Source organism: Typopeltis vanoorti, chromosome 18 (assembly GCF_054136105.1).
Source record: "Typopeltis vanoorti isolate ZY-2024b chromosome 18, IOZ_Tvanoo_1.0, whole genome shotgun sequence".
Taxonomy (NCBI): domain Eukaryota; kingdom Metazoa; phylum Arthropoda; class Arachnida; order Uropygi; family Thelyphonidae; genus Typopeltis; species Typopeltis vanoorti.
Window position 1 is genome coordinate 50729410 of NC_143566.1, and position 25392 is coordinate 50754801.

Consider the following 25392-nt stretch of genomic DNA (forward strand, 5'->3'; position numbering starts at 1 on the left):
TAGGAAAGGCTGGCACATATATGGATAAGTTCATTTGTAATGGAAGCTTTATAGGAAAAGACAGTGATGGTTCTGTTGGTTAGAACGACGAGAAAATTTGTGAATGTATCTATTTATGTGAATAGGTATTTCTACAGGGTGGCTATAAATTAACTTTCCCTATTTGGAGGTATGTAGCTAAAACTAATACACGGAATGAGACCACATTTTATATCGAGACTTTCGAAGGCATGGGAGATGAATTTCACAAAAAAAAAAAGATTTAGTACCAAAAGTCGCCGATAGGGGAAATTATGCCGCTGACGGAAAGCAGTCTAATATTTGCAGTAAACACAGGTAAAAGTGATTATGCAAATTTTACTGTGCGTACGTGACGGCAGCGCCACTAATTTCACTTAAAAGGGGATTGGGAATGTTCAGGTAGTTATTCGAATGACTGACGAATTGTGCTCAATATGCATCCTACCTTGCCTCGGCATGCTTTACTTGTTAAGTTGTTTTACCTTAAGCAGTGCAATGCCGTAGCGGCCCTTTGGGAATTTAGAAGGCTTCATAACCTGTGTACAGGTTCTATGTCAGCTATAGCACTGTGTGCTATGATGAAGTTTGAAGAAACTGTATCACTAGGAATTAGACCTGCCAGAGGACGGAAAGCAGTGCAAGAAGAGACAGTAACAGACGTTGCTACTGCGGTGTTCAATGACACAGGGACCAGTACTGGTCCAAGTGCTCGTGCCATAGCTTGCAAACTTGATATGACTTAGGGTGCAGTCTGGAAAATCTTACGGAAAATGCTTCACTTCTATCCATGTAAGTTCAGTCGTGTGCAAGCGCTAACTACCAGAGATTATGATAAGCGCATGACCTTCGCGCTAACGTTTCTTGCCCGAATGAAGATCGACAATGACTGGCCTTGGAGAATATTGTGGGGTGATGAGGCTCATTTTTATCTGAATGGGTCGGTCAACACTCACAACTGCAGAATTTGGGCATCTGAACATCCCCAAGCGATCCAGCAAGTACCACTGCATTCTCCAAAAGTAATAACCGTGTGGTGTGGCTTCACAGCCAATAAGACCATACTTTTTAAGCATATTACCCCTACAGGTCCTGTAACCTGCTTCATTACTGGTGAGATTTATCAATGAATGCTGGAAAATTTTGTCATTCCTGAATTGAATGACATAATTTTTATGCAGGATGGAGCATGGCCACACATTGAACGTTCAGCAGCACCTTTTAAGCCTACATTTCGGTAATGAGAGGGTTATCAGTCAGTTCTTTCCGACGGCATGGCCGCCTTGATCCCCAGACATCACTCCATGTGACTTATCTGTGGGAGTATTTGAAATCTGTTGTGTATGTTGGTAGTGTTCTCAGCTTGCATGTCTTGAAAGAGAACATAAAATGGATGTTATGAACATCCAATCAGACTCCTTACACTCAGCTGTAGAGCATGTTGCTCACCGAATGCAATTTGTTGTACACAAGAAAGGTCAGCACATTGAAAATCGTGTATGTGGTTCAGGGGACCCTGATTCTGATGAATAAAACATTATTTCCTGTGAGTTCAATTACTACGTTAATTTCTGTCTCTCTCACAAGTTGTTGTTTTACTTTAATTATTATTATTATTATTATCATCATTGTAACGTGCTACATATCCAGCTGGAATGAGTGACGCGGCTGTCACTTACACCATCGAAATGTTACTATTCCATTTTATCTGCCTTTAATGTAATTATCCGCTTGTTTTCGGATCTACCAGCACCAAAATTTCCCCTATCTGCGATTTTTGGTACTAAATCTTTTTTTCGCGAAAATCATCTTCCCATGCCTTCAAAAGTCTCAATGTAAAATTTGGTCTTGTTCCGTTATTCGTTTTACCTACAGATGCCTCCAAAGAGGGAATATGGCTACCTTGTATATACAATAAAAGAAAGGTTACCATTATGGAAGTGTGTGTTGCTAAAGTGTCTGCCTAGAAAAACTAGACTATCGTTAGTCTTTTTTTATAATAAAACATTCCATAATGTTGACTATTGAGATGACAGAGCAAAGTAATGTAGAGGCCATGAGGGCAGATAGGCAAAAACATCATTACATAACTTTGACAGATAGACTTAATGGGGCTGCGACAATAGCATATTTTTGAAGTCTTTCCATGGAAAAATAGGCAAGGGGATGGGGGGGGGGTGATCCATTGTAGTTGCCCTCTGTTTGTCAATTTTCTTCTTCCAAGAGAAATAACCAAAAGGGATAGCAAAGGAAGAGGAATCTCCGCATCAGGAGGAAACAAGTGTTAAAGCATCATTCAAAATCATTGGTGAAGGTGATGTAAAAGATGGTTATTATAAGTTATTTACAATTAAACTTTCAATATAAGATTTAAAATGGGAAGAATTTTTTATGTAAAAAGAGGTATGGTCATTGTGGTGGGTTAAGAGATTTGGATAATCTGTAAGGTGTGTGTGTGGAGGGGGGGAATCAGTTGCATATGCTATAGGTCTAAGAGAATATTATGCTTATGGATTTTTTTGGCAAAGCATATATTTTGGGGAAGGGGATGATTTCAGAAGGCCAAGAAGTCACTTTCTTGAGTAATAGATTGGTCTCTGAGCATAACATTCATTTTGCAATTATATTCACTGGCATTGAGAATTACAGTACCAATAGCCCTGCTACTCTTGAAGGGCACTGACTTTGCTTGACAGGAGTTTACTTTTGGAGGTGAAGCTTGAAAAAGAATATTAGTGACATCAAGCCAAATGTTGTTAGCAATATCTGTAGCTAAGTTCTGGACACATTTTGCATGAAACGTTGATTTGATGTCAGTAGTTGTTTAGTTACTTCAGCAAAATTATCCTGCACTAAATTCCTGACAGCTGCTTCATTTAGTTTTGTGTCATATGTTAACTACAACATGAAGAGGCTGAACCTGTGATTAGCCTTTTGAATTTAAAAGGCTGTTTATACTATCTTATGTCTCTTTCTAACTTTTATGAATTCTTTGAGTGGAGCATTAAGAACTCAGGGTTCAGATATTAGCTTAAAGATCAGATTATAATGAGCTTATGGCAGCATTAGTTGCAGCGTGGCTGAGTAGCAGGTATCTATTTTTGTAACAAAGCAACACTGGCATGCTTGTAAATGTAGAGGCCTTTTTGAATAAAACTTGATTTTAAACTTAATGCATATTGATAACCCTTCTGTATCCATACATCTTTTAAAAGAAGTCTAGTTGTACTTCCTGATGTCTCTGACTGCAGAAAAATATTGATTTAATTCTTTCTCTGCTGTTTTCATTCCATTAAGGCTTTAACATGAAATTTTTTATCTTATTAATAATACTTTCACTGGACTTTTTTCTTTCTCTTTGTAACATTCCAAGATTCTGATTATTATATATTATGTAATTTCTTTTGTTTCCAAATTTTTTCTACTATTCTTTCTTGTAAGACCTATCTTTACCAGATATATGAAACAGTCAACTTCATTTGGTTTAAATTTTGTTCTGCCAATTTTATCTCAATTTTTCAGTGTTTCACTACTGGTAATAAAGCAAAGATATAGAGGCCTGTCTAAAACTATGTTTTTTAAGCATTTCAATGAAAATATTACAGCCAAGCATTTTATTATTAGTTTCCAGATAGCTAGTTCTGTTGCACACACATGCATATCCTGGTCACATGACATTAGGTTCCAGACTACTGTCATATAGAAAATCATTGCCTTTTTTTTAGATGCATGTAATGGTTTAATAACGTGTTTAATCAGTCATGCATGTGCATAAATGATGTAAATAAAGCATTAATTTGTCAGTTATGCAAATGAAAAATTTTGAATAATTTTTGAAAATGTAAAAATTATTCTAAATACCTTGGCCTAAGGGAACACACCGTTAAAATTTTTCTTTGTCTGCACTAAGATCATGTTTATGGACACCTATAGTATTAACTGTTATTGCACTTTTCTTCACTGAAAACTTCCTTTGTTTTTAACAACTGTAACAACCTTACTGAGAAGCAAGTTCAGACTGCAGCCTATCCTTTCTTAGTGTTTGATGCACCATCATCACTAAATTTTATCATTTTACCTTTTTTTATGTGTCTTGTTCTTTTCACTGGAGCAACAACACCCTGACTTTGAATTTTATCTGCCATTATTAACAAAAAAATAATAGTTATATACAGTTTATAATTTACAGTGAAACACCAAATCAGAGATGTAGCAAATGATGATGTCTTGAAATCACTTCAGGAAAACTGTGCATTGGTTGATTCACCAGAGCATCATGTTGCTAAAACAGTCATGTGAGCAAATGCAATATCGTGTGAGTGGATGATTATAAGGCTGGGTATTACTCTGTTTATATCAGGTTCTTTTTTGTATTAAATTTTTGCAAAAAAAAGAGTTGATAAGCCCTTAATTGTTGAATGTTTTGCAATAAGGAAATTGACAAGGGTATGGAAGGAGAGGAAAAATTATGCTGCTAAGACAGATATTTCTAATTATACACCAGTCTGTATGTCTGCAGTGGGAAGTATTGGAAACATAATTACGATAGAGAAGAGGATTAGATTGATAGGCATGATTCTCTGCAATAGTCAGTACTTCAGCCTTCTATTTGAGTAGCATATCTGGATAAGTAGGCTGCATATAGTGTAATTTTTGAACATTTAAAACATCCGAATTGCTGTGTAGCAATTTGATGTATTAGGAAGGTGGTGATGGATAAGCAGTCAGTCGAATTGGTTGTGGGGAAGTATTCCAGAAAAAGGAAGAAACAATAATTCTGGTAGAGCCAATAGCATGCTATAGAGTTCTGTTTTTGAGTTTATATTTTAATTCTATTTCATGTGAATTATGAAGTTGGGAGGGTTAAGGAGTGATACTGAAGTTGATTTCCTTTTTAGGATGAATTAAAGAGACTTCTAGCTCAGATGAATGAGGTTGCTGTTTTAATGTTAACAAGATGTTGCAAAAATATCAGGTTGTATACTGTATTGATGTTGCTCTGCTTCAGAGATGGGTAAGATTTGGAATCTAGAGTTGAAGTCTCACAGTACATCATAACAGTTGGAAAGACTACAGTATATTGCTGCTGTTATAAAGGAGGGCACTGACATGCAGAGATAAGAAAATGGTTGTACTACTGTACTAGGCTTTGACCAGACCATACGTGCTTTATTGAGCATATATTTGGTTCCGTAGTTTCCATTATGACGACACTTTTTGAAGAGGGTGCAGAGATTAGTGATTGAAGTAGTCACGGAAAGTTTTTTTTTTTTTTTTTTTTTTTGTTGCCAAGGAAATTGTGTTTGACAAATTATATTCTTGTTTAAGCAAACATAATTTGCACGTGACGTATCTTCATGATTAGGCTACTTTTATTTAGTGAGAGCTGTTCACTTTGTATCAGTTGCCTCAGTATTTCATAATGCAAAAACATTATGAGAAAGGTCACTATCTAGACCAGTTTAGACTTTTATTGAGGTATTGTCAAATCTAGGAGAATACCAAGTTTGAATTAATGTAGAAATCAACAACCTCTATATACAAGCAGCCAAATATAATTTACTTTATTTAGTGATTAAAGTAGTATTAAGATTCAGTGAATGTTTAGTCATAGAGGCAGAGAGAGACTATGGAAATTTTAGAGCTGAAAGCAAGTTAAGAGTAAATATTTGACATATAGAGTGGTAGATGAAGTTTGTATAGCTGTTGGAGTGTGTTGTGAATGCTGAAAGTATGAATGAGTTCAAGGTTTGGTATGATAAACGTGTTGAGTGAGACCTTTCACACATCATTATTATTGCATACCAAAAATGGTGTCAATTTTAAAATTACTTCTGTAGTGTATTTTAAAAAAAAAAAAAAATTGGAATTGGGTATGGTCTCGCCTTTAGCCATCACATAACTTGACTCATGATTTTCAAGGCATGAAGGTGAGAGTACTGCAGACAACTACCATCATGCCACGATTCTAAACCTTAACTTAACGCTAAACCACTTGCATTGTTGTCTGAAAGCTCCTCTGTCATTTTTCCTGAGTGCAAAGTTATAAACCCAGTCTTCCAGGAGGCAAAACCATGCTTGCCTGTATAAGATTTTCCTGGAACTAACTATATGGGACAGTGCAGAATCCTCGATTTTTATTATTATTGTACAAGTACCTCCATGGAGTCTGAAGACTCATCACAGGAGATCCAAATTATGCACACAATCTATCTTATCTCTTTTTGAACCAATTAACAGACAAAGCACTGGCAACTTATTCCATTCATTCACAACTCTCCAAGTGAAAACTCTAGTCTTCATGCCTGTACTAACCACACTTTTACTCATCTTCCAGAGATGACCTCTCATTCTGCTCTCTCTCTAGCTCAGTGATGAAACATTTCTCTTGCATCAGTCCTATAAAACTCTTTAAGTAACTTAAATGTTCTCTCTGTTATGCCTATCAGCCAATTTCTGCATTCCACACACCCACAATCTATTCTCATAGGGAATGTTCCACTCACCATCTTGATAGCTCACCTCTGAATTCTCTCCACCAGTTCTTCATTTCCAAGAAACCCAGGAGACCAGTCCTGAGCATAGTAATACAGATGTGAATGGATCAAGGCCTTATAAAAGAGGAACAACTTCCTTATCTCTACCTGTTAGTGTGTTCTTCAATAGCCAAGTAATCTAAGGAGCTACTTAGCAATATGTTCTTTAAACTTCAACTCTCTGTCTACCACCATCCCTAAATCCCTAGCTTCATCTATTTTCTGGTACAGTTCCATCAATGTAGTACACAGCTTGTAAGCTATTTATCCCAAAATGCATAACTTTACATTTCTCATTAAACTGACACCAATTATCTTTTGCTTATACTGACAACTTATTTAAATCATCCTGCATGCTCTCCACATTGCTTTGATTCACTATTATTCTATGTAATTTTGTGTCATCAGCAAACAACTAAATATTTCCTCTCAGACTATTTCCTATATTATCACTTATGTACAAATTTTGAACATTTTTTCCAGTATTTTTACCACCACTCCTGAGATACTGATTGGTCTGTTATTTTGCTACTGCAGTCATAGAACTTCCCTTGTTAAGAGAAGGTATTTGTATCAGTGCATGGAAAAGGCACTGATACAAATGTAGTGATCAAGTATTATTGACATGTTGGAGTCTGTTGGTAAGGTTTCCTGTAAATCATATTTAACAAATGTGAATAAAAAAAAAATAAATAAAGAGACAGAAGTTTCATTATTATTTCAGCTTTCACCAGGAGACTTAACTCCAAGGGTGGTAATTATATTAACTTTTTAAACACTAAGTATTCTTATGCTGGATTTGAGGGGGAAAACCTGAGCACCAGAGGGGGGGGGGACCAAAATACCAACAATTGAGCTGTGTACTGGATTGCCACTGTACCATTAACTGAAACATGTAATTCAGCTTCCTTAATTCCCAGCGTTGATAGAATATTATGCATTTATCACATTCATGGCATTCTCACTTCCTTCCATTCTCATTCCCTTTCTGTGTGCGTGCGTGTGTGTGTGCATGCAAGCGCACAGCAACATGTTCAGCATTGCTAATTATCAGTGTCTTTAACATTCACTGTATTTCTTAAATGTCTGTATCAACTACATATTATAAAGTTGCTGTCATTCAGATTTATCTAATAATAATATTCATAACACATCCTTTGTTATCTTATTAATTTACTTATTTAGCTGACATATGGAAATATGAGTAATCTATTATAGCTTACATGTACATTAGGAAGCAATTTTTTATTGATTAGTGAAATCAATAAACTCCTTCCTTGTGTATGTTGCTAACAAATTGTTTTATTTTATACTAAACTAAAAATTAAAGTTTGTAAGAAACTTTTTTTTCTTATTGTGGTGACAGTTTGAAGGAAATAAAGCATAACACAGAGGAATACAGTTAGTTGTAATAAGTGCCAAAACAAAATAAAGAATATATATGGTAATATATTCTTTACAAGAATTTTTTGAATTAATTAATCCAAAAAATTTGTTTAATTTTATTTTTATTTCTTTTTAGTAGTATTCTGCATTAGCTGCACACCCCTCCAATGATAATGTCAACATGTTGACAGGAGAAGCTAATGTTAAATTTTTAGCATTGATTTTTATCATTTAATATTCCATCCATCCATCGGTGGCTTTAAGGAACTTAAGCGCCCATAGCCTTCCAAGTATATTTGCATTTCCCAACCGTAATACAAGGATAAAGCAGTTACCCCTATGCCTCTAAGTATTCTTATCTGTAAATTGCATGTGTCCTACTGGCCGGTTTGTCTGTTTTGAGGAACGAAAAACCAGCGTTTCTGTGAGGAAAAACTCCACCTCCGTATGAGATCGGCTAACTCACCTTCAGTCGAAAGAGACCAGATAAAGGTTCCTCACATCACTGACAGGAATCAAACCTGGGTCTTTCTGACCAAAGGGCTTCATCTATACTGACTGAGCTATGGAGGCTCACCATTTAATATTCACAATGTGAAATATTCGACTTTATCACTGATGCCTGATTAACTGTAAACAACTACCCAAACAGTGAAGCCATTTTCTTAGGTGATCTCACTGTCTACAATGCAAACTAGCTTTTTTTTTCCGATTTCACTGACTAGTACTTTGTAACCAGTGAAAGTTTTTTTTCACTTGGTTACGAAGTAAATTATTATTCTTATCCATCCTCAAGATGGGTTGAGTCCCAAATAAATAAGAGCCTTCCACTGTCCCTTGTCCAAAGCAAGCTGTTTCATATGCCAACAGCTATGAAATTTCAGTGCAGTTCTAAAGGTTTTTTCCCATGTTAATATTGGTGTTCCACTGGGTCATGTATACCCCTGCCATAATTTCCTCAAATACCTAGGCAAGGAAGTCTGTCCAGTTCATTTGCACAATGTGACCACATCAATGGAATTTATGCTTTTTTAAATGTGTTAAGAATTGTTGAATTAGGGACGCTCAAATCTTGCAGCACTTGTGCGTTAGTCTTATATTCTGTCCAGTGAGTTCTGTTTATTTTCCTGAAGCATTTCATTTCAAAAGTTAAGTTTCCTCTCTGCTTCTTTTTTAAGGTCCAAGTTTCTGCCCTATAGAGAGCTGGTGATGGTATTATACTTTTTTATAATTTTATTTTAAAATTGTGAGAATTTAATTTAGTTGCTTTTCCAAATTTTATTAAGTAAAGTAAATTATACTTAATGAGAAATTATATTCTTGTGTAATCCTTGACCCATGTATAAGCAAAGTTTGTGCATGAAATATCTTTAACAACTAGGCTACTTGTATATAGAAGCTGCTGACTTCACATCAGTTGTCTGCATTATTATTAATTATGGCAGCCTCATTTTACTAAGGTGATATACCTTTTTCTTCTGGTATATGGAAAATGACTTCTGCATTAATTCAACCTTGGTATCTTCCTGGGTCTGGTTCCCAGTGCTGAGATCTCATTAAAGTTTGAAACTAGTCTATGTATTATGGGAAGTGTTCCTTGCATTATAGAATGCTAAGGCAATTGATGTGAAGTGAAGAGTCTATATCCAAGTATCCTAGTTGTGAAGATGTTTCATGTACAAAGTTTGTTTGCTTACACTTGGGTAAAGGATAAAACGAGAATATAATTTCTTTTCAAGTATAATTTATTTAGGCTACTGCTTCCATTCTCGGTACACTTGCTATGAATCAGTTATGAAATTGTGTTTGCTGCAGTTGAAGGTCTTTATTCTCACTGTTCAAAATTTAATTTCCACCATCTAAGACGGGTCGCCAAAGTTATTTGCCTGTCAACCCCTTCAAGTTACTTGACTTTTTTTTATCGACCCTCTATATTTTACTCTTACGTAATTATAATAGGACAAGCAAAAAAAGATGCTTATGCGAGTTTTTAGATTGTTTATTTTATAGTTACAGTGCTTATTGTAAGTATAATATAGTATATATTATTAAATTACTACTACTATTACTATCACTAGTAATATCACTGGTATTACTAGTGATATTAATATCACTGGTATTACTACCAGCGCTGCTCAACTCTTCAACATAGAGAAGTTTAGTTCATGAATGAATAACAATTGAATTATAATATGTATGTTGATGAATTTTAGAACATTAACGCTCACTTGTAAGTATCAGTAAATAAGAACCACGCACGTGTTGCAATCTCGCTCCCACTACGCCGGCCGGCAGGAACCACCAACATCTGTTTATTGGTAAATACGTCATTTTGGCCTACTTGATTGGCCTCAGTAACTATTTTCATGACCTTACTCCATCTTACAGGTCCTATTCATGGACCTGTAAGATGGAGGTACTGATCCTACGATTCACTCTTAATTGCGTTGTCATTACCTCCATGTCTTTTGTCATGGAGGTAATCCAAGTTAACCGAATTAAATATTACCCATACAATGATGTCTTATATTTTTCTGTCGACCCCTAACAATGTCATATCGACCCCTTTGGCGACCACTGATCTAAGATATAGTTTAACAACAGTTGTGCTAAGGCAGTCAGAGAAAATTCAACATCATCCAATTCCTGACATTTACCCTCAAGGGGTGTACAGGATATGATAGTACTACATGAAAAATTTACATCATTACTAACTTCCTATCTGCAATTTACCTCCAAATCAGTCTATTACCTGTCAAGACTCCAACATTATCAGATCTTATATTTCTATCTTCTAAGGCACTTTTTACCATATCAATCCATCTGGGTCTTTTTCCTACCAACCTGACAGAGAACACTTGTTTTGCTAATCTTTCCTCTCCCATTCTGTTTAAGTGACCATACCACCTGATATTAGCTCTGCTAATGCATTCCTGGATGCAGACAATGTCAAGTTATTTCCTAATATCCTCGGTTTTAATATGATATTGTCATTGATGCTATCTGTTAATGATCCCAATCTTTCTCAGGACTCTCATATCTGCAGTCTCTAATCTTTGGTCAAGTGTTTTACTTCTGACCCAGCTGTCAGATCTATAAGTTAAAATTGGTTTGAACACTGTCTTGTATACAGCTAATTTAGTGTTTTGAATAACTTCTCTCTTATTCCATATAAATTTAGTCAGTTGACTTTCTACCAGCGTATATATGTACTATATGCTGGGTCCTTCCTAAGGAGTCACGTGGTACCTCTAAAACACAAAGGAATTGCCTCAGGGTCAAGCCAAAACCAGCATGGCAAAGTCTTTGAAATCTCACTTCTCTTAAAGCATTAGGAATATTTATATTTTTATGCTGTGCCACCTAAGCTATTGGATTAAGTTAAACATGTCTTAATCATATGAAAGTCCTGAATCCTCAATTTCCCTTAATCTCATTTATAAAATCTTAATATTCTTGTACACATTCTATAGACAAAGTCTATATAATGTGTATAATTTTCGATGTTACTGTACACATTGGTTCTTCATACTTGTTCCTTCAACTTCTGACTGCCGTTCTTTGATCGATCTCCCTTCTGATTCATTTAGTCGGTGCTATTGCATGGATTTCTCTGGTCAAAGGTAAGTCCACACGATCCCAGCATAACTAACTTACTCCAGATATAACAATGCTGTAAGGCAATTCTGCTTCCGTGAGGCCTGTTGCTTAAATGCTGAGCCCTTTCCATGGATTGCCTGCCAGTCGAACAGAGATGTGTTCTTTCATCGTACGATTAGGAGCGCGTGATCCTTCCAACTCATAAGCAGCATATCCTATTGCTGCCCTCGGGATTCCTAACAGAACTCTTCGCTGATCCTTCGTCTGAGCACTCCTGGACAGAGACACTCCTCAGTGCAACCATCTAGCCACCAGAATAATACACGAGACAACAAGCCAAGAGAGAAGAAAAAAAAAAGCCATATGGGTGTGGGGGGGGTCCTAGCCCTTTTATATCATCTTCCCCATTGGCAATCACTGTAGCTCACCCAACATTTATAATTTCTCCCACGTGGGTCTCATTTGTTTTTTCTGACCACTCGCACCCTAACAATGTCATATCGACCCCTTTGGCGACCACTGATCTAAGATATAGTTTAACAACAGTTGTGCTAAGGCAGTCAGAGAGAAAATTCAACATCATCCAATTCCTGACATTTACCCTCAAGGGGTGTACAGGATATGATAGCACTACATGAAAAATTTACATCATTACTAACTTCCTATCTACAATTTTTCTCCAAATCAGTCTGTTACTTGTCAAGACTCCAACATTATCAGATCTTATATTTCTATTGTTTAAGGGCACTTTGTACCATATCAATCCACCTATATCTTGGTCTTCCTCTGCATCGTTTTCCTGCCAACCTGGCAGAGGACACTTGTTTAGCTAATCTTTCCTCGCCCATTCTGTTTAAGTGACCATACCACCTGAGATTAGCTCTGCTAACGCATTCCTGGATGCTGACAACGTCAAGTTCTTTCCTAATATCCTTGTTTTTAATATGATATTGCCATTCATGCCATCTGCTCATGCCTCTAATCTTTCTCAGGACTCTCATATCTGCTGTCTCTAGTGTTTGGTCAAGTGTTTTACTTCTGACCCAGCTCTCAGATCCATAACTTAAAACTGGTTTGAACACTATCTTGTATACAGCTAATTTAGTGTTCAGACTAATTTCTCTCTTATTCCATATGAATTTATTCAATTGACTTCCTACCATACCAGCTTTGTTGATTCTGTTGTCTATTTCCATATTTAATTTATCTTCACTAAAAATTGAGCCTATGTAGCTGAAATGTTTTCCTTGTTCCACAAGTTCTCCGTTCACAATGCAGTTGACATTTTCATTGATTCTGCCTATTTTCATTGTCTTTGTCTTTTTATTGCTGACCTTCATACCATATCTATTACAACAGTTATTCAATTTAGTCAGGGAATCTTGCAGACTTGTAGCGGATCTATTTAGAGGTATAACATCATCTGCATAAAGCAAAGAGCTGACATTGACATCTCCAATTTTGATATCATGTTTAATACCACTTTCCTTCATAATGTGATCTATATGGATAATGTACATCCTTGTCTGACACTAGATTTAACATTAAACCATCTTCCTGTACTTCCTTCAATTCTAACTACTGACTTAAAACTCAAATAAAGACTAAGTATTGCTTGATATTATGCCCCATTGACACCATATAACTGTTATGTATTGAATAGCTTCTCTCTTGGCACCTTGTCATATGCCTTTTCCAGATCGACAAAACTTAAATACAGATCTTTGTTATATTCCCATGATTTCTCAACTATTTGTCGTAAATTGGAGATCTGATCCTGACAGCCTCTATTTGGCCTGAATCCAGCTTGTTTTTTACCAAGCTTTTCTTCCAGAATTCTTTTCAACTGTTTCTCAAGTATGCTTGCATAAATCTTACCAGGAACACTCAGTAGGGAAATATCTCTGTAATTCTCGCATTCAGTTTTATTTCCCTTTTTATATATGGGTACTATGAGAGTTCTACTCCAATCATCGGAAATTCGTCCCTCTGTCCAGGCCTTCTGAACTATGCAGTGCAGCCACTGTAAGATTTTTATACCACCATGCTTCAGCTTTTCCGGTCAAATATCATCTACTCCTGCTGCTTTTCCACAATTCAAGCCTTTGATGGCTTTTTCTACTTCAAGTATGGATATGTATGCCTGTTGAGTGTTTTTTACCACTGTGCTATCATTGCTTGTTTCATTTAGCAATTTTTTGAAGTAATTACTAAAAACTTCATGGATATCTTTTTCTCCTGTTTTCATGTCACCTTTATCATCTCTAACTCCTTTTACCTTTTACAGCACTCTTTCCTCCATTTCTAAGCTTCTTCAACAACCTCCAGAATATTTTGCCACTTTCTTGATATTTATTTTCTATTTGCTTGCCAAAGTTCTGCCATGACTTTTCTTTAGCTTTCTTACATTTGTCTCTGTATTCTCTAAGAGCACAAGCTGACACTTATTTGCTGGGAATGTTTGATATGCTTTCTTCTTTTCCATCACTGCCTCTTTAACTTCTTATGTTCACCATGGAGTTCTGATTTTTCTATCCTTGCAGACGTCATCACATGCCTCTGTGACTGAATCAATCAGTTTTCTTCAAAGCTTGCCACTGAATCTCCAAATTTTGGTTCCTGTTCTTAAGCTTTTTCATTTTTTCTTCAATAATCTTTGTGTATTTTAGACTACAGTTCATATCTGAGAGCTGCTCAACTTTTATTCGCTTTTAAACTTTCTTACGTGTTATTCTTTTCAGTATGAAATTCTATTTTATCCTGCTCAAGACTAAATAGTGATCACTTCCAGTTTCAAATCCTCTCTACACTCTGGTGTCCTGCACCAGGAGAAAACATCACTATCAACAATAACATGGTCAATGAGACTTTTCTTATTCCTTGCCTCTTCTCTCCATGTTAAATTGTGCACATATTAATGTTGGAACATGGTGTTAGTAATAACCAGTCCATGTCCTGAGCAGAAATCCAACAGGTATTTGCCATTATTATTAGCTTTGCTCTTTTCTCCGAATTTTCCCAAAATATTTTTGTATGTCTGACAATCATTTCCTACTCTGCTATTTATATCCCCAACAAGGTGATCTAAATAGCAGAATAGGAAATGATTCGTTTTTCATTGTGTCAGTTGCTTTCTCTTTAGCCTCAAAAAATTCCTCCACTTTTACCTTAGTAGAACCTTCTTAAAGGTAAACCAAATGACTGTAATTTGCTGAACAGCCATCAATGCCAAACCAGACTAAACATTCTGGAAATGTTAACAGCAACTCCAGAAGTTCCTCAAAATATTTCCATGTCATGTCATGCATTGAGAGGTAGGTAAAGTAGCTAGATCTACTATGGATCTGGAGTAGTAGAATCCACACTAGTGGTTACTGATTAGCTGACATGTCTCCAAGTAGTGAGGCGTTGAATGTAACGATATTCATTATTTTAGAAACGATTGAGGTAAGGACAATTAGTAGTTAGATTTTCTCATTTTTTTTTAGAATGGAATAAAGGCTCTTGTTTTAATGAATAGGACTGATACCAGCTGAGCATAAAAGAGTGTTGAAATAATACAAGACAGGTGTTAGTTCTGGAGTACAACTTTTGAATACAAGGTAGATACTATCAGGAAGAGAAGATTTTAGTATCCAGGTTATTTAAGATTCTGTTGATATAAGGGTCAAAGCTGTATAACTGAGAGGAGACCTCCACATAGCCTTTAAAGGAATGTGGAGAACCAACCAGAGCTTCTGACCTAATGCCCAATCCTCACCTTCTCGTGGTGCGTCCTGTTGACTTTCTACCTGGATATTGAATGAATGAGAATGGGCTGGCAATTTGGGATTTAGCCAACAAAATTGTATTCTTATTGGATTAAACCAAAATAAAAAATGATGGTACAACATGACAAAATTTCATGCCAGGTAGGGCGTTGCCCAATTAAACAAGGCCCCCCGTTGTTTTCACCGGGGAACCAGGGCAAACGGCGAAAAGTCAGCTACTGGAACAAATCTGAAAACACACCCCAACTCAACATCAGAGTTAAAGATCGGTATTATCAACATAAGAAGGCTGAATGGCAAAGAAATGGAGCTAGATGAGGAATTAGATAAGTACCAGATCGACATAATAGGGGTGACAAACAAAAAAGACAAAAACTGGTGAGATCTTTCTGAGCAATAAATACAAAATGTTATATTCAGGCAATGACAATCAAGGAAAAGAAGGAGTAGCCATAGTATTCAACAATAAATATGAGGCTAATCTTCTTGAATGGCAGGCAGTCTCAAGTAGAGTGAAGTGGGCAAATATCAGAATGGGGAAATGGACAGTGAGACTTATTTGTGCCTGAGTGTTCTGTTTTCTCACCTATCTCCAATGTATAAACGATCTCTTTCACTGAAGAATAACCCTGTCTATTTTTTTTTCAGTTCATATATTCCTCCTACCCATTTGATAAATCATGAAATATCCAAACATTCCAAGCCTTCAGTACATTTAAATGCAGATCTTCATCTTATTCTTTGGGATAAGAGTAATGTTGTTGCCTTCACTGCTACCAAAACACAGTCCTGGCTCTTTAAAAAGTATCTCTATTTATCTTACTTACCACTAATAATACATCACCATACTGGATCAGATTGGTCTTCTTTGGTTGACATTTACCTGTAGTCTTTCCTAGCATAATCATCAGTTGCCTCTTCAACCTCTAATAAATCTGGCATCATAGTTCTACTTTTCATCCACATATATAATATGAGAATACTATTCTCATATTTTTGGGTCTTGACACAAACATAACACATAAGAACATAACACAAGAGCACCATGGTCTTGTGTTATGATCCCGTGCAGAGGTTAGGTGTGTGTGGCTAATCAGCGATTGCTTTTTCACCAGCTGATTTCAGCCATTGCCTCTTAGATAATGTCTGTTTCAGCCCTATTTTCTGTTCTATAAGTACTTCTATGAGTGCTGCTTCACTTTACTCATGGAATGAAGGCATCCATCATTCTCTGTACTTTTCACTAAACCTGATAAAACATGAAGTAGTTGTCAAACATCCTTTTACAGTCCAGCTGCAAATGCAATGAGTCTTCTTTTGCATTCATTACTACTCCTTCTGTTCATTCTAACAGCAATCCTCACAAAGTTCCTTACCCCTTCCAACTCTTAAAAAAAAAAGCGGGGGGGGGGTCCCCCTTACACACGAGACCATTGTGTTATAGGCACTGCATCCTGTCGTGTGAGATTTATATTTAAAAAAAAATGTAAATTTAAAATTGGGATCGGTATATGGAAAATTAATGAATTATATATTTAGTTTAATCTTTTATCCAAGTGTAAACAAACAAAATTTGCACCTTAACTATCTTCAGACTGGGGCAACTCGTGGCAAAGGTGGACAAACTTCACGTCACTTGCCTTAGTATCCCATAATGCAAAGCATATAAATGAAGCATTTAAAGTAGAAGTTGGAAAGAAATTAAAAAGTTTGGAGAAGACAAGGAGAGAATTAGAAGAACTATGAGAAGTTCAGATAGAAGAAAAATGAAACTTCAGAGAAACAGAAGGTTAGACAATTGAGTGCAGATTTCCAGAGACAGGCTAGGAAAGATAAGGAAAAACATCTAAACAAAAGGTGCAAGGAAATTGAAGAAAGCATTATTACAGGCAGAACAAGAGATTTGTTTAGAAAGATAAATGATGTTGCAGGGAAGTTTATCCCTAGATTAGGAGTTGTAAAAAGTAATTCTGGAAAATGTCTGATGAAAGAAGCAGTGGAAAAAAAAAAAAAAGATAGAGTATGTAGAGGATTTGTATAAGAAAGATAATCATATTGAAGGAAATTTGAAAGGAGAGAATTTGTTGAGAAATCCATGATAATGAAAAGGTGAAGTGATATCAGCAATGGAACAGCTACCAAAGGAAAAGCTCTTGGAGCTGATGGAGTACCGAGAGCAGTTGGAGATGAAGTAGTAAATATATTGGCTGAAATTTTCTAACAGGTTTGGAAGAAAATATACTGGCCTGGAGACTGAAAAACATCAATATTCATCCCAGTTAAAAATAAATCCCAGAGATTGTGAGAATTATAGAACCATTGCTTTAATTTCACATGCAAGTAAAGTTATGTTGAAAGTGATTCAACAAAGGCTGGAGCTATATGTGTATAGACAAATGCCACAAGAACAGGTAGGCTTTAGAAGTTGGTAAAGGAACTAGAGACCAGATAGCAAACATGGGATGGATTATGGAAAGAACAAGAACATTTCAGAAGGAAGTATTCATCTGTTTTATTGATTATAAGAAAGCTTTTGATTGTAATAAGATCAATGGTAATACCTGAGCATCTAATTCTCTTGATAAGAGAGCTGTAAGACAACCAAGAAGCTTCAGTAAAAACAGTCTTTGGAGAAACAGTGTCCAAGTGGAAAAAAAAAAAAGTGGTGCAGCAGGGTTGTATACTGCCCCCTTACCTTTTTTTTAATATTTATAGTGAATATATTATGAGAATGGCTAACTTAGACAAAGACCCAGCTGGAATTAAAATTGGTCTGGGGCAGTTGATTCCATTGGTTAAGAGGGAAGGTAACAAAGCTGGGTTTAATTTAAACATCAGCGAAACAAATATGGTGGCTTTTGGCAATTTAAATAAATTTTTAATAGAGATAAAATAGAAATCATTGAAGATGATTTACTGGGGTTTAGGATCAGAAATGAGTAAATGTGAAGATGAAATGAAAAGGAGGATAATCATACAGTGAAGAAAAAAAAAGCTATTTTAAGCCTGACAATAAATATGAAAGGTAGAGGTGTGAGTAAGGCCACAAAAGTTAGAATTGTCAAAGCAATGATATTTCCAATAGTGATGTATAGATGTGAAAGCTGGATTATTAAGAAAGACAGAAAGCGAATTGATTCATTTGAATAATAGGTGTGGAGGAGACTAAGAATTCCATGGACTGCAAGAATGACCAATAAGGTTTTAGAAAGTATAAAGACATAATGTTCCTTGGAAGCAATGATTGCTAAACAGAAGTTGATGTACTTTGAACATATTATGTGAGGCTGTTGAATCATTGGAAAGGCAGTTATTTTAGTGAAGATTGAGAGAATGAGAAGAAGAGGAAGACGGCAAAAGAGTTGGATGGACAACATAAAAGAACTAACTTGAACTTACAGTTGCTGAAAGAAAGGACATGAGGCCGAGTGGAATTGGAGCGTGTTTGTTCACAAGATCACCACACTACTATCAAAAATGATTGGATGGCAGATAACAGTGTTGTGAAGAAGATGGATCGCACAGCATAAATGGTAGCGGCAGTCAGTCATGTAATGTTTTGTAAAGTTGTCTCCTATAATGACATTTCAAACTCAATTAAGGTATCATATAATGCTAACTCCAGCATAACTCCAGTTTATATCTGTAGTCAGAAGATCACTTTTGACTTTAATTTCACCTAATCGATTTTTATTTCTCTTTAAATTAGATAAAAACTTAATCAGTTGTCAAAAATAGAGAAACTGCAGTGTAAATATTTACAGTGTTTACCAAGCATACCGACTAATAAACGGCAAACGTATGATAGAAAAAATAATGATAGTGAGCGTAAACAAAATGAAAGAGCGAGTGTTGTATGGAGATTCCTTAGTAAGAGGTGTGTTAGTTGAGAGTTTAACAAAATTGTACCAACCTGGTGCGAACGTTAAGGATGTAAGTGAGTCAATTAGAATGCGAAAGGAGCGGGTGAAAGAATTGATAGTGGTAGCAGGTACAAATGATTTGAAAGGAGACAAAATGGCTATGAGTGAGGATGTGAAGGAATTGCTTGAGGTAACAAAAGAGAAGAGTGAGAGAATTAGGATGGTGAGTCTGTTGCCATGGTATGACAGTGAAGAGTATAGAAGGAAGGCCATAATTGCTAATGACTTTATGCATGAATTATGTAGGATGAGTGGTGTGGAATTTGTGAATGTGTGGGGTGAGTTCGATGGGCGAAAGGATTTATATAAGATGGATGGTTTACATTTGAATGGATTTGGTGCACGGAGACTTGAAAAGGTGTTGTTGAATGTAGTGGAAGTGAATGTGCAGAATCAGGGAAACTAGACTTATTAAGTGGGAGGAGAAGTAGATATGCAGACTTTAGGGAGACAGTTGAGTGTATGAATGTGTATAATATGCCCAAGCGAGTACAAAAGACCACGAATCAGAATGGGATAGTTAGTATAAGGCATAAAAATAGGGACGGGACAAATCGGCTTCTGCAATTCATGTATACTAATGCCAGAAGTATTAGGAACAAGAAGGAAGAATTTTTGGCCTTGGTTGGCACTTCCAGGCCACAGGATATTGCCATTAGTGAAACATGGCTGACAGAAGATGATATAGCTAGTAGGATTGAATGTGAGGGGTATGGTGTGTTCAGGAGTGACAGGGAGAATAAAATGTGGGGAGGAGTGTTATTGATGATAGCTGATGAGCTACAGCCAAGGAGAATAGAAGTGGAACTTCAGGATAGAGAAAAGAGCACATTTGAGGCTATTTGGTGTGAGATTGAAACTAGCAGAACAAAATATACAGTTGGGTGCTGCTATAGACCAGGTGATGGAATAGATGGTGGAGATAGTATGCATAAGCAAATAGAAGAAATGAGTGGAAGGAGGGTAATTATTATGACTGATATGACAACTATGGTAACATTGACTGGAAGGAGGAGAAGACACATGGGAGGAAGGAATTGGATTTTATGCGGTTATTAAGGGATAACTATCTACGACAGCATGTAATGGAAAATACTAGGAGTCAGAGAGTGCTTGACCTAGTAATTGCATCTGAGAATTTGGCTGTAACGAATATGACCACGTTGCCACCAATTGGTGAGAGAGTGATCATAGGGTCTTGACTTGGGAGGTGGCTAAAGGTGTGGAATTTACAATTAAGACAGGGTACATGTGGAATTATCGGGCTGGTAAGTATGACAAGCTTAGGAGTTTGATTGGTTCAGTGCCACGGCATGTAAAATTGCAAGGGATGTTGATAGTGCATGGGAAGCGGTAAGGAAGTGTTTGCATGAGCCTATGGCTGACTATATACCTAGAATTCGAGTAATAAATCAAGTAGGGGTTAAATGGATGAATAACACCATTAAGCTTGAGCTGCAAAAAAAGAAACTACTATGGAGGGAATTTAAGGAGAAAGGTGACCGGCAGGCTCATGAACGGTATAAAGCACAGGCCAGAAGGGTAACGAGTGTAGTAAGAAAAGCAAAAACGGATTATGAAAGAACATTAGCCATGAAGGCTAAAGAGAATCCCAAACAGTTTTTTCGATATGTTGCAAGTAAAAGAAAAAAATGTATATGGTAAAATGATTTTATAGAATGCCAATGGTAGGGAGGTAGCCGAATCAGTTGATATAGTTGAATTACTGAGCGAGCACTTTGCAAGAATATATCATCCAGGTGGTGACATTGCAGAAATGAATGAACCAATAGATTATACGGGAATTGTGGTGAATGAAGTGGAGGTGAGTAGTCTATTACAAAACCTCGATGTCAATACATCTGTTGGATTGGATGGTATACCAGCTCGTGTCGTACAAGAAGCAGCTAAAGAATTGTCAGTACCCTTGACCATTTTGTTTAATTTGAGTCTCATGTCTGGGTTAGTCCCAAGGGGATGGAAAGAGGGGAAAATAGTACCACTGCATAAAGGAGGTTCCAAGACTACTGTTGTAAATTACCGATCGATTAGCATATCAGGAATCGTTGTCAAGGTCTTGGAGAAATTAGTCAAGAGAAGAATACAGGATTGGATAGATGAAAATGGGATACTGTATGGGGGACAACATGGTTTTGTGAGGGATAGATCATGCCTCAGTAACTTGCTCACGTTTTATAACACAGTGATGGCTGAACTGGATAAGGGTAATGGGTTTACAGTGATTCTACTGGACCTTGCTAAGGCCTTTGACAGGATACCACATGGAACTCTAATCAGTAAACTGCAGCATATGGGGATGGATAAAAGGTTGGTGAGATGGATAGGAGGATGGCAGATGGAGAGATATCAGAGTGGTTTATTGAGGAGTAGAGTCCAAAAGACGGCTTGTGACTAGTGGTGTGCTGCAGGGTTCTGTTCTTGGACCACTACTTTTCAATTTGTTCATTAACAATATAGGAAAGGATCTGAGAGGAAGTGTTCACTTGTTTGCTGATGATGCAAAGTGGGTAGAGCAATAGTGAGTGCACAGTATCCTGTTTTTGCAAGATGATTTTGGATAGTTTGGAGGACTGGACCAAGGAAAATGGTTGTCAATTTAATGTGGCAAAGTGTAAGGTTATGCATTTATATCACTATCAATATACATAGCAGTATATCACATTGGTGGAACCGTACTCCAGGAGATTTATGAGGCCAATGATTTGGGAGTGTTGATGGATAGGGAGTTAAAGTTTAGGAGGCACATCGCAAAAGTGGCTAAATCAACTCATCCAATTACCTGCTTGCTTAAAATTACTTTAAGCAGAGACAAACAAGTTATTGTTCCTCTGTATCGAGCCTATAAGACCCTATCTAGACTACCGTGCTCAGATATGGGCACCAGGATTTCTTCTTGATGGGGAGGAGGTGGAGAGGATCCAGAGATGAGTGACCAAGATGATAGCAGCTCTATGGAATGAACCTTATGAGAACAGGTTGAAGATTTGTGGGTTGCAAAAATTGGTTGAGGCAGAAAAGGGGTGATATGATTGAGACATTCAAATTACTGAAGGGTTTCTATAAGATTAATCCAGAAGATATTTTTGAGAATAGGACTGGTGGTGGTAGGACAAGGGGCCATACATGGAAGCTGGGAAAGAATGTGGTTAGCAGGGATGTTAGAGCTATGTTTTTTACTTGGAGAGTAGTGAATGAGTGGAATAAGCTGCCAGAGTCTGTTGTGGGTGCTATGACTGTGAATGAGTTCAAGGCGAGGTGTGATAGATACTGTGTGAATGTCAAATAGTTGTTCTTGACATGATGTTAGGGCCTCCCTCGATGAGTCTGTCGACTCCTTGGAGTTACCTGGAATACTAATAATAATATGATAATTTCATTAACATTTTTTTTTTATATGAACTCATCACACCCACACGTGATTATAAACATATTATATATTAGTACTGGTGTTCTAAGGATTAGATAGTTGTGAAATAGTCTACAAACCAAACCTAATACTTTTCAAGCTGCTTCTAGCTTCTATGCATTTGTGTAATAATGTCAAGTTATAATTGAAAACCTTTTTATTCTTTAGAAGGATTATATATAAAAAAAATTCATTTTAATTGATTTCTTTGTAGCAAGAAGAACAGGCTGTTGCTACAGATAAAGCAGATATTCCAGTAACAATTCAACCTCATTCTCATAGCTCAGCAGCTATTCCTTTGCCTTACCCATCTGATTCTAATCCAACAGAAAAAACTAGTCTCACCAGTGCTCCACAAACTACATATGCTACTGAGCAACCTCTCTACCCACTAAGTCAGTGAAATGTGTACACCTTGGGACCAATATTTATAATTTAACTTGAATTATTTCCTCCATATTTTAATCAGGCATTAAATAAAACTATCTGGAGAGATGAATTGGAAATTGTTTTTAGTAATGTCACAACTGAAGCACATTCCTGTACAAATACGTGGAATTTCTCTCTATAGGGCAGGGGAGGAAATTATATTCACATCTTGTAATATAGTTATGTTTATGTACATCTTTTTATGAATACGTTCACGTATGAAATTTATTTGTAATATACCTAACACAAAGTGCTATCTAGCTCTTTTCTGGGATTTTTTTTTTTTTTTTTTTAGAACATTGAGTGACTGTACAGTATATAGTGAAATCATTGTCTACTGTCTTTTGTATCATGTTAAACATCTCATTGCAGACAGATTTAGTCACTGTGTCACCACAAGTGCCAGTCCCAGAAATAAGGACTCTATTTATTTTGACTGCTTCTTGAATGAAAGATACTTGTTAATTGTAATTAGACCCAGAAAGCATAATTATGTAATTCATATGTACAGCCTATGACAGGCAGCACCTATCATAGCCAATAAGCTAAATGGTATATATGTTTGCAGAACTTCAAAAATTTGGTGTCATTGTTGGAAATTGTTGAAAATTTGACAGAAATCTTCTGTCATTTTCTTGTTTACAATTAAAGTGCACAGTTTTGTATTATGCAAATTACATTACTTCAGTTTTTAGATATTTTCTATAATTATAAACAGGAAAATTTTAAATATTCTTTCTTTCAAAAAATGTCTCAAATATTTAGAATATAATAAAATATACAGTACTTTTTTGCTATTCAATAAAATTGATTGTATTACATATGGGATAAGTAGAACATTCTTTAATCTGTATCGAGTGTAATTTTATTTTTTTTTCTTAAGCTAACACGATTTGGCACATAGATATTAAAACATTCTCTCTCTCTGCCTTTCCTAAAATGCAACAGTAATCATTGGATGTGCTTGTTAGCATTGACTTTAATGTTTCTTAATCCCTGATCCTGATTAATTCTAATTTTAGGTTTCAATATAATTTCATTCTCTTTAAAAATAGTAAGATTGTAGGATGGTGTCATGCATTGCATAAAAGTAAACCAGAACAGTCAAACTAAGTTCACTAAATTATAACAAAATCAAATGGGGGGGGGGGGAATTATTATAAGTTCTCAATATTTGGATAATTTTTAACATTTTCATGTTTTTTATATGTAAATAATGTAAGGCACAAAAATGTAGGAAAGTTAGTTATTGAATTATTGTAACTGCACTTCCTTCAGTTTGACTACATGCTGTCTTTTACACAAAGCTAACCAAAAAAAAAAAAAAAGTTAAAACTGATATTTCTTTGCTTTGTAATAACAGAATAACATAAGTATATATACATACTCATAAAATTATCAGAATTGTAGTCCGAAGTGGTAGGAGGTTAAAAACTATAAAAAAATTATTAAATTTTATTATAACAGATATTTAAATACATTTAAAATATTTCCTTTTTCTCTCCTTCCCTTTTATGTGTAGTGTTATATAGAGTATGCTAAGCAAACTTCCAGAATACACAATTTCTTTGTGCACTATATAAAATAATTTTCATGCCAAACATGCATCACTTTTATTTATAATATTATTGAATATAATTTATTAACCATTCTGGGTAAATAAACTTAGTATAAAAAGCAGCAGTACAATCATTTCATTCTTAAATTTCACATGATCACTGTTATCATTTCAAAATCAATTATTGAATTTTTTCAAGATTTTTGAAATTATGTCTACGTCAGTTGAATTTCATATATATATATCACAGAAGCATAAAGTAGTGTAGTATGCATTACTTGTGTTGATTCACTGTAATAAAGATTGGTTTGGGATGTTTTGATATAATTGAGGTCTGAACTTCTATGAAATTGTTCTTTATAATTTTGTAAATTTGATTTCTTATTTGATGTAAATTATACTTTACTGGGTCTAATTGAATATAGAGTATACATTCCACAGTTTGTATTATTTTGAACAAGGTTGTATAATAAAGCTACTGCCTCTTTAAGCTTTTTATCTTTGTAATTATGAAACTGTACTTTAAAAGTTAAATTTTGTAATTTAATAAAAGTTATAATGGGTTGCTAAAATTTCCTTTGGCATATGTCATTGAATTAGTTGATAAGATTGGCATTTATTGGCAATCCAGCAAAAATGCATATTCATATGAATTTTTGTGGCCTAGAGAGCTGTTAGTGAAGCTATGGAAGCAGTAATTTAAAATCACATATTCCAAGAAAGTTATTTATGAAATAAATCTCAA

The 25392-nt window shown here is 35.7% G+C and overlaps 1 protein-coding gene across 1 annotated transcript in view; it reads left to right on the forward strand.

Moving 5' to 3' along the window:
* Positions 1-25143, forward strand: part of LOC150096663 (dnaJ homolog subfamily C member 5-like) — a 159605-nt gene extending 134462 nt beyond the window's left edge. The window contains exon 7 of the mRNA XM_090408235.1: positions 22875-25143. Coding sequence (XP_090264361.1) covers positions 22875-23063 — 189 coding nt within the window. The 3' untranslated portion in view covers positions 23064-25143. The remainder of the gene's footprint in view (positions 1-22874) is intronic.
* Positions 25144-25392: the final 249 nt, after the last annotated feature.